At 32.9% G+C, this 11,049-nt stretch overlaps 1 protein-coding gene across 1 annotated transcript; it reads right to left on the reverse strand.

The window, feature by feature from the left end:
• Positions 1 to 6,623: 6,623 nt before the first annotated feature.
• LOC110102359 (palmitoyl-acyl carrier protein thioesterase, chloroplastic) lies at positions 6,624 to 9,781 on the reverse strand. The gene is made up of 6 exons (XM_020830677.2): positions 9,419 to 9,781; positions 8,116 to 8,249; positions 7,894 to 8,007; positions 7,347 to 7,521; positions 7,202 to 7,270; positions 6,624 to 6,971 (listed from the first exon to the last, which is right to left on the reverse strand). The coding sequence occupies exons 1-6, from the start codon at positions 9,779 to 9,781 to the stop codon at positions 6,735 to 6,737; spliced, it is 1,092 nt and encodes a 363-aa protein (XP_020686336.2). The 3' UTR covers positions 6,624 to 6,734.
• Positions 9,782 to 11,049: the final 1,268 nt, after the last annotated feature.

Here is an 11,049-nt window from a genome sequence, read left to right on the forward strand (position 1 = left end):
ATATATATATATATAGTTTTAACAAATATATATTCAGTTTTAACAAACTTTCATCGTGTAATATCTTTTACATGACATATACAATTTTTATAAACAATTTGATATGATTATTTTTTAACTTCATTGACTAAAATATAAATTATAGTTTTTTTGAAGAAAATGAATATTAGATGAACCCACATTAATCAATGAAATAACAACATTATAATATTTGCAAGACTTACATAAAAATCAGAACTTTAGGGTTTTGTTTATAAATTGATCTATGCATTGGCATGCATTTATTATACCAAACATGCATTATAAAATGGATATGGAAATTTGCAGATTGAATATAATTTCCTAGATGTATAACTGATATAGCATTTGTATGAAAGCAAAAAAATTGTATAAAAATTATACAAGTTGGTTGTTAAAATATTTATCATGTATAGGAGTTTGAGCTGATAAGCTTTAAACTAAAAGATTTGTGGTGTAATCATAGATTCTAACTTATAATTGATTGACTGAATTATGCTGACAGGTAAAGAATGACGACTATATTGATGAATTGAAAGCCACTTGTGATTGATAAGATGGATGACAGATGTAATAAAACAGAAAAGGGGGAAAACACCACTTCAAAGCTAATGTTCTGCCATGCTAAATTTGTATAACATAGATACTTGCACATGTATTGATAGACATACATGATAGCATATAAGAATTGACATGATTAATATAGTGATCGATGCAACATCTAAAGAAAAAATAGGTACAACATTCAAGACACATTTGTATAAAACTAGTATTGAAATGAGCCTACTGATATAGCATTCATATTATAGAAATACTTATAGACATGATATGACACATTAACAACATATAACTAATATGATAGAAGAAACTATAACATTTCATAAGACACTATAGTGAATATCTTAATGTCAAACTTATGCATTGATTATTATTCCCGCATAATCCTTTGTTTATAGATTTTGTATAGAACTATTGATTTGTGATGATTATTAAACTACTCTCATTTATTAATAATTTTTATTCATATTGTTCATTAATTTATTGATAAATTCATATATGTTGCATGTTAGAACATTGGTGGCAGTAGAGCGGTATAAGGTATAACGTTCTAGTTTTGTACGAAAAATTCAATACACACACAAATAAGAGAGAGGGTTGCAAGAGACCAAAATTTTTATATGGAAAACCGTGAAAAGGGAAAAAATCATGGGGCCTAACCCAATTAAAATTATTATACTAGTCTTTGTGGTCGATTACAAATGATACCCTTTCTCGGGGGAAGGCCTTGGCTCATTGTAGAAAATATACATTGTGAAAGCCTTCTTTTTCTTTTCTTTTATGTTTTGGTATGATTTGAGATTTCCTTCCAGGTTCGTCCGGACGAAGTTGGGATTGTCCGGGGCGAACAGTTGAAACATTGGCAACCCGAGAGCATCGTCCCAGGACGAAAATAATTATCGTTCGTACGAAGGCAACCTGAGGGCACCGTCCAAGGAAGAAATTAATTATCGTCTGTAAGATCAGCCTACCGAGGAGATCATCCAGGGAAGAACCAAGGAAATCATTCGGACGATCGAGTTTTTTAAGTATTCGAAATAAGATATTTTGAAGAGAGAGAAAGGGCAGGAGAGAGAAAACGAAGGGATAAGGAGGAAATCTGCGTTTTGGGCGTCTTCGGTCCGTTTTCGTCCATCGTCGTAGTTGAGAAAGTTGATCGACTCGAGGTAAAGCACATTATGCCTTTCTCAATTTTCAGAAATGTGATTTTTGATGGATTTTCTATTTAAGATTTTGTTTTCGTTAGAAAAAAATGGGTATATCTTCGCACCGGTAAAACTTTTACCGTGTAACTTTTGGTATGTTTTAGAGATTATGATTTTACACTTTTTGAGTATTTTTTGGAGAATTTTCATTGGATATTTTGAATTATGTGGAAATTTTATCGAATAGTAAATTACATGGATGTTGAAAAGTATTGCTTCAGTACAAAAAAAATCTTGAAATGATGTTTTACACAATCTCTGGTAATTTGGTAATTTTGTGAAACTGTGAATTTTGATCCGTTGAATTTTTGTTGTCTGTCGTTATACTCTAACGATTTTTTGATACAAATCTGATTTCTCTGAATCTGATATGATTTGATGTTTGAGGTGATTTGAATGATATCAGAAAAGAATTATAAGGGGACGGAATCCTTTGAGCTTCTTTCTGTGTCAGGGAAGGGAGGCATAAGGGGCCAGAATCCTTTGAGATTCTGTCTGTGTCAGGGAATATGAAAATGAATTCTGATATGATAATTCTGTATATCTGATATATTCTGGTGCTGTAAGCACAAAGGGAGGCACAAGGGGCCAGAATCCTTTGAGATTCTGTATGTGTCAGGGAAGGGAGACATAAGGGGCCAGAATCCTTTGAGATTCTGTCTGGGTCAGGGATATGTGATCTGATATGTGATTTGATATATGATTTGAAAAATGTGATTTGTGATTTATACGATTTTGTGATACGAATTTGATTCAGTTCTTTTGTATATGTTAATTGATTTTCATCTGATTATCTATTATGTGTGAATATCTGAAGTCTGTTTGTTTATCTGTTCTGTACGAATATCTGCATTCTGTCTAATTATATAGTTTCTATACGATTATCTGAATTCTATACGGCTATTTGAATAAACTATTTTTAAAGCTTTTTGTGAGTATTTTGGAATGAGTTTCTGGAGATTTTGATCGGCTAGTGTAGTCTTGCTGAGCTGTTAGCTCACTGTGATTATCTTCATGATTTTTAGGTTCTGGGAAAGGGAAGGTGATTTTGGACTAGCCGTTCTGTATCTGATCTGAGATTATGTATTTTTTTACTTTTAATTTTTATACGGTCATAGCTATTCTGCTTTTTTGTTCTGTATTTTTTGTTTATAGCCATGCATTGTAATGCACATGATTATTTTGATGAAAGAAAGAAGAAAATGTTGGATGAGATTTTCTGTATATTTGGATGTTTGTAGTAGTTCCGCGTTTCTGTAGTCCTGTGTATATTGGAAGAAAGTCTAAAAATAAATTCTAAAGCTAGATCCTGGATTCATCCGTCGCGACTCAACGCGATGGGATTCGTTTCGATCTGGTTGGGTCGTTACATACATCACATGAAGCATATTACACTATGAGAGTTAGAAGAATCCAGTGACATGAGAGCTAACCTCAAGAGAGCATTATCTTGTTCATTTAGTTAGTAGGATTGTATTAGCCATCAAAAAAATGAACTAGATGATACCAAACGCACCAAAATTGTGAAAGCCTTCTTTTTCTTTTCTTTTATGTTTTGGTATGATTTGAGATTTCCTTCCAGGTTCGTCCGGACGAAGTTGGGATTGTCCGGGGCGAACAGTTGAAACATTGGCAACCCGAGAGCATCGTCCCAGGACGAAAATAATTATCGTTCGTACGAAGGCAACCTGAGGGCACCGTCCAAGGAAGAAATTAATTATCGTCTGTAAGATCAGCCTACCGAGGAGATCATCCAGGGAAGAACCAAGGAAATCATTCGGACGATCGAGTTTTTTAAGTATTCGAAATAAGATATTTTGAAGAGAGAGAAAGGGCAGGAGAGAGAAAACGAAGGGATAAGGAGGAAATCTGCGTTTTGGGCGTCTTCGGTCCGTTTTCGTCCATCGTCGTAGTTGGGAAAGTTGATCGACTCGAGGTAAAGCACATTATGCCTTTCTCAATTTTCATAAATGTGATTTTTGATGGATTTTCTATTTAATATTTTGTTTCCGTTAGCAAAAAAATGGGTATATCTTCGCACCGGTAAAACTTTTACCGTGTAACTTTTGGTATGTTTTAGAGATTATGATTTTACACGTTTTGAGTATTTTTTGGAGAATTTTCACTGTATATTTTGAATTATGTGACATCTCTTTTTCAGGAGAGTTAGTGAATTGATTTTTATCGAATAGTAAATTATCTGCATGTTGAAAAATATTGCTTCAGTACAAGAAAAGTCTTGAAATGATGTTTTACACAATCTCTGGTAATTTGGTAATTTTCTAAAACTGTGAATTTTGATCCGTTGAGTTTTTGTTGTCTGCCGTTATACTCTGACGATTTTCTGATACTAATCCGATTTCTCTGAATCTGATATGATTTGATGTTTGATGTGATTTGAATGATATCAGAAAGGAGTTATAAGGGGCCGGAATCCTTTGAGATTCTGTCTGTGTCAGGGAAGGGAGGCATAAGAGGTCAGAATCCTTTGAGATTCTGTCTGTGTCAGAGAATATGAAAATGAATTCTGATATGATAATTCTGTATATATGATATATTCTGGTGCTGCAAGCATAAAAGGAGGCATAAGGGGCCAGAATCCTTTGAGATTCTGTCTGTGTCAGAGAAGGGAGGCATAAGGGGCCAGAATCGTTTGAGATTATGTCTGGATCAGGGATATGTGATCTGATATGTGATTTGATATATGATTTGAAAAATGTGATTTGTGATTTATACGATTCTGTGATACGAATTTGATTCAATTTTTTTGTATATGTTAATTAATTTTCATATGATTATCTATTCTGTGTGAATATCTGAAGTCTGTTTGTTTATCTGTTTTGTACGAATATCTACATTATGTCTAATTATATGGTTTCTATACGATTATCTGAATTCTGTACGGCTATTTGAATAAACTATTTTAAAGCTTTTTGTGAGTATTTTGGAATGAGTTTCTGAAGATTTTGATCGGCTAGTATAGTTTTGCTGAGCTGATAGCTCACTGTGATTATCTTCATGGTTTTTAGGTTCTGAAAAAGGGAAGGAGATTTTGGACTAGCTGTTCTGTATCTGATCTGAGATTATGTATTTTTGTACTTTTAATTTTTGTACAGTCATGACTATTCTGCTTTTCTGTTTTGTACTTTCTATTTATAGCCATGCACTGTAATGTACATAATTATTTTGATGAAAGAAAGAAGAAAATGTTGGATGAGATTTTCTGTATATTTGGATGTTTGTAGTAGTTATGCGTTTCTGTAGTCCTGTGTATATTGGAAGAAAGTCTGAAAACAAATTCCAAAGCTAGATCCTGGATTCATCCATCGTGACTCAACGCAATGGGATTCGTTTCGATAGGGTCGTGACATACATCACATGAAGCATATTACACGATGAGAGTTAGAAGAATCCAGTGACATGAGAGCTAATCTCAAGAGAGCATGATCTTGTTCATTTAGTTAGTAGGATTGTATTAGCCATCAAAAAAATGAACTAGAAGATACCAAACGCACCAAAATTTTATTCTGCATTTGTTTTACTTTAAATCAAACGTCAATATTTTCAAAACCCCTGCGCTTGAAATATTTTACACTCCTAATGCAGCAAACCAGCAACCAAACAACCCCTAAATGATTTTTATACTCATCCTCATAAAAAAGTTAATTATGATATGCTAATCCAAATCTTTATCATGCTTGAAATTACCTTTAAGTCATTCAAAATGGATCTCAAGCCGAACCAAGCCTTACTAGAGGCTAATCTTAATTCAAGTTATGAACGGTTCATTTATTCCAATCTGACATTGATCTAAACAAAAGAATCGATTTGATTTAAAATTAAATAAATTATTTTTTTATAGTAACAAATTAAAATTTTACTCTAATATACACACAAGCTTCTTTGCATGTGAATATGCACGTGGAAATTTGAATATAGAAAAAATCATCAGGCTAAACCTAGTTAAAATATTTCCACTAGAATATATTGTAGATTACAAATGATTCCCACCACTATATATGTATATGTATGTATGTATATGTATATGTATATGTATGTATGTATATATATGTATATGTATGTATATGTATAAGCAAGATGATAAATAACTGATGAGCTAGCTAGCTACACATATGTATGATTATACCAAATGTGATTACATGTGGGTATATTAGTATAAGAATGTACTTATCACTGTTTCCATACAAATGATCATATCACCTTAAAACATGTGCCATGCTTTCATTCATGTTATAAGTTATTATTTTAATATGATAACCAGAAGAAATTTATCATATTGGAAGTATACTATACATTTTACCTCTTTTATTGTTCATAGTACATGCCTCAATATCTTGTCATTAAGCTTATTGAGCTTGAAATGTCATATTCATCCATTGTAAACTTTTTTATAATAAGTTCTATCAGGTTGCTTGATGGACCATCATTAGAGGTGTAAACTTCTCAGCATTAGTTATTGTATTTGATACTTAAGTTTATGTTATGTTGTATTTGTATTGTTGTTGGGGTTGAACAGTCTTTGCTTATATTGTTGTTCTCATATTTACCTTTCAATATTAGTTATTTCTCCATTGAAGATTGAACCATAATTTCTCCATTTCTATATAGTTAAATTACATCCATTCAAAGTGTGCACTGAACTAGCTAGGCCCTTTTTGCAGAAGCTTTTAAGGACAAAAGTGGTAGCCCACTAAATTTAATCGGTTACAAGCTTAAATTTTGTATTGAAGGCATTGTGCATTAACTAAATATAAATGTTTTTATCAACCAAAAACACGACAGACAGACATATAAGAACATGGAAATCGCTAATGGAAAAAAACTCTTTGTTCCCAAAATATTTCGCTTTAAGCTCTCACAAAGCAAAGAATATCAGAAATATGATGAATGAATTGGGATGATGTAGCTCTTATACTATATAATGCCAATATGTTATGCTTGTTCTTTGATGCACCATTGTGCTCTTGCTCTAACAATCTCTGATTTGTTCTCCTGTAAACGAAGTAAGTGAGTGCTTCTAAGAGCTGAATTGTCTGAATCTGTATCTTCTGCAATACTTGTTTTCATGGTTGTGAGGGACTCAAGTAAATGCGACTGCCGGCATTCTCGACGATATTCCAGTGTCATGCTTGTCAGGTGATACTCTTCCAGTACTTTCATTGGAACACTCTAAGACAATAGCAGTGAATTACAGTAGTTCTTGCGGTTTGATACATATACATATTTGATAAAAGATTTTGGCTTCGTTTGGGATTGCTTTCGTATTGCTTACTAAAACGACTTTCTAGTATAAATTTTCGAATTCAAGAAATTTTTGTAGTAGAAAACTGTTATAGAAAGCAACAAAAAAATTGTCCCAAATGAAACTTTCATATATTTGAATTTCGAAGTATAAGTACCTCTAAAATCCATCCAATGTACTTGACATTGTTCACATGTTGATTGACATCCATGTCATTCCATCTTGGCTAAATTACAGGAAGAGAAGTTAAACTGTTATAAGGCTTGTATTCTACCACAAAGGAAATCAGTAGTTACACTTACAGCTAAACCTGATCTGATATTCTCTGCCGTTTCATCATTTAGTTTATCTATTGTTCTGTCATCTTCAGCTTCAAAGATGACATATCTATCCAAATAGAAAGGCATGACTTCTTCCCTCACTTGCTCTGGTATTTTTGAAAGCCTTCTTGTTTCTCTATGCATTATCACCCAGTTACTGAATTCACAAGATTTTGTTTAGCTAACATTGATTTCAAATAGGGTTACCAAAAAATTAAAAAAGCCATAATGTAGAGGAAGAAATTACAAACATGTAAGTGTAACAGTTCTATAGAGAGCACGAAAGAGCCCCAGGCTTGTCCAAGTTGGGGTATGCTAACTTAGGCTTTGTTTGGGACGGCTTTTTTACTGCTTTTTAAAACACATTATAGTATAAAAATTAAAAATTTTGTATTAGAAAGCTGCTTTAAGAAGCAGTAAGAAAGCCAACCCAAATGAAGCCTTAGTTTTACACTAACATTACTAACATTTATATTTTGGTACTCACCATTAAAAAAAAAGTGAAAAAGAAAGAAGAAGATGAGCTTACCTTGTAGCTCTTGTGAGTGTCTTTTTAGTGCTGTAATCTCGAATAATCCAATCTCTTCTCATTCCATTCTTGCCAGATGCTGCAACCCAGGTATCAATCTCTACAACATCCCCCCTAGTAATCATGAAAATCACATTGGTTTCCCTGTATTAGTCTGAAGAACTCTTACAGATGGAATGAAGCTTAATAAAGAACAGAAGGGCAGAGCTGAAGAGTGAGTACCAGCTACTATATTTATCAACCTGAATGTTTACTCGAGTGACAACCCAAATCAGTTTTCTGAGGCTCATCTCATGAGTTGCACCAAAACCATCACTAGCTAAACCAGAGCTCATGACATGGTTAAGTGCTGTCTCCTGCAAGCATTTTATTATAAGATCTGATAAGTTTAGTAATTGATAAACTAGTCATTGTTAGCAATTACAGATTAGAATTATCAATTTCATTTTCTCAGCAACAAATCCCTTGCTGAGAAAAGCTCTTGTTTCTTTATGTAACATAGCCTTGTGAAATTTTGATAATTTGTTGAGCATATAACCTTACATTTCCTTGAGTTCTTCCTACAAATAAGTCCTAACTGTCTTGACAGAAATTAGTCTTTCAAATTAGAATGAGGTGAAAGAGCTCATCCCAAATATATAGATGACAAAGCTTCTATGACATACGTAGTTGTTGATGTGGGGAGAAAACATGAAGAAGATAAATCTAAGAACTAAACAGCTCTAACACCTAAAAACAGTAAAAATACTGTTTCAATTCCGAAAATTTTCATTCATATATTTGATCTTACAACCATTCAATTTATACTAATCAAGTAGATAAACCTAGAAGGTTCTAGAAGCAGCTAATAAATTAAAACAGTTATGCCTAAGGAGTATTTTAACTAAGATGCTCTGCATCAGTTGTGAGAGAAGTTATAGATAAATTTTTCATAGAAAAAAAAATTAAAATGGTCCTTAGACCATTTATGAGGAGTTTTTTTAGTCCCATATCTTCTTATATGTGTGATTTATCTCGTGAACTTCTCAAATCTGATCTAAAATAGTTCCGTGACTCTTAAATCTAATTTGACAGTTTCTCCTATTTCAGCCACGTTGACAGATTCTCCTATTTCTTCAATAAGCAAAATGCTCAAGGATTCTTGAACGGCTAGTAATGAAACAATATTCTTATAGTTTGTTCAATAAATTTCAGAGAAGCTATCGTTCTTGAATATAATACACAAGCAGACCTTTTTTATTAGATTAAAGACATCAGCAAATCCCAATACAAATAGCAATTTTTATCATTAATTAGGAGGCTTTCTTGTCTTCTTTTGCTGTTTCTCCAAAAATTTTGTGGTAAAAAAGGGCTTTTCACAACCAGATTTAAATCTAAGCCTGGCATTTATTAAAAAGTTATTGTTTGATTTTTTTTTCCCAACAAAAATTTATAATACTCACAATAACTCTAAAAATTTATATTTTTCACAATAATTTCACAGTAAAATAAAATGCAAAAACAAAACCCACCAATGGCTACTAACCTGAAGGAGATTCATTAGTGTCTCCATGGTAGAAGTCTTGTCAGGGCCAATCTCATAAGACCTTATAACAAATGTTTGCCTATAAACAAATCTCTCTTCAACAAACCTTCCTAACTTGAAAGCATTCAAAGCCTTCCCTTCAGCCCCTTCCCTCTCCAAATAGCTCGCCGCCGCCTTGTTCTCGCCGACCACTACGCCGTTCACCTTCCTCCCATTTATCACCCTCACTCCGCCACCTCCTACAACACTTCCTCTCACACACAACCCACCAATCTCTCTCTTCTTTCCATTCCTATCTTCTGCTCTCAACCACATTACCAGCCTTCCACTGCTGGAAATCCTCTCTGCTTCTAACTTCAACATCATAACATTACATCATTTGGCATTGAGAATGAAGGATATTAACCATGGTTTTCTTCTACCAAGGAAATCGTTCCAAAAGAAGAAGAAGAAAGGGCAAACGAAGGTAATAAGAATGGTGAAACATTTAAAATAAGGTTTAGAGAAGAGAGAGAGGGAGGGAGTTTAGCCACTATAATGAGTGGTTGAGAGAAATATTTGTGAAGGCATTCTCCTATCAAGATAAAGACCACAAGCTAACATAGAAGCGCTCGCTGGCTATGTTTTTATCATGGCATTCAAAATGAGAGAGAGAGAGAGAGAGAGGCCAATGTTGTAGGGTGTTGTAGAGGAGAGAGAACAGGGGGTTGAGAAAAAAAAGGGAGGCTTTGTTTGTAGGTTATCTGCCACCTCCAACCGTTAGAAATTTCTTTATTTCTCCTTTGTTTTTTGCTAATATAAATGATTCTGTAATCTGTCATACATATATAAAAGGAATGATTTTCCCTATCAGAATTATCATAATTATCGTTGAACTTTCTGAATAACCCACCGGGTTTAGTTTGGTTGGTAGGGCGAGCATGATAGCGAACCTCCAACTCATGTTCGAAGCAGCTCATCTCTTTTAAGGGGAGCACACTAAGTGTGAACCAGATGTCTGTGGGTTACTGGGTTGTTTGCTGTTAGATTTGCTGATAGATTAGTTACGCCATCAAACACCTGCTAAGGAGGTGACAGCGGTTAAATATCTATGCTAAAAAAAAACTTTTTTAAATAACAATATTACATTGATTAGAATCAAAGACATTTTGATTGAATAAAACAATTATCCAAATAACAAAACTATCAACATAAGATCAAACCAAACTATCACTCACTCCAATATTTCTATTTTTTTATTTTTATTTTGAGATAAAATTGCCATATTTATTTAATTTTTTTAAATATGATATAAAATTTTGCTTGAGTTGTGAACTGTTTTTTTATAATTAGCATAAATAAATTTCATGTTTAATCCTTATTTAAATATGAATTCTTTATAATTATCATGATAATTACACCTGATAATTTAATTAATCCCTACTGAATGATCAAATTGGACGGTTGAGATTAAATCCATAAATTTTTTAATTCTACCCTTATTTTGTTAAATTTAACTCTACTAGCTTAAATTAAATTGCATACATGATTAAATTTAATAAATTGATTATATATATATATATATATAGGTATTTGGTGCGCAAATATGTAATTTGCAAATATTAAAAAATAACGTAGCCCGGCATCATCGC

This window comes from Dendrobium catenatum, unplaced genomic scaffold (genome assembly GCF_001605985.2).
Source record: "Dendrobium catenatum unplaced genomic scaffold, ASM160598v2 fragScaff_scaffold_733, whole genome shotgun sequence".
Classification (NCBI taxonomy): domain Eukaryota; kingdom Viridiplantae; phylum Streptophyta; class Magnoliopsida; order Asparagales; family Orchidaceae; genus Dendrobium; species Dendrobium catenatum.

Coding starts and splice junctions, on each gene's coding strand:
- LOC110102359 (XM_020830677.2), bottom strand. CDS start 9,781: ATGTTGAAGTTAGAAGCAGAGAGGATTTCCAGCAGTGGAAGGCTGGTA. Junction 8,250..9,418: donor CACTAATGAATCTCCTTCAG/GTTAGTAGCCAT, acceptor AAATGCTTGCAG/GAGACAGCACTTAACCATGT. Junction 6,972..7,201: donor ACATTGGATGGATTTTAGAG/GTACTTATACTT, acceptor CTATTGTCTTAG/AGTGTTCCAATGAAAGTACT.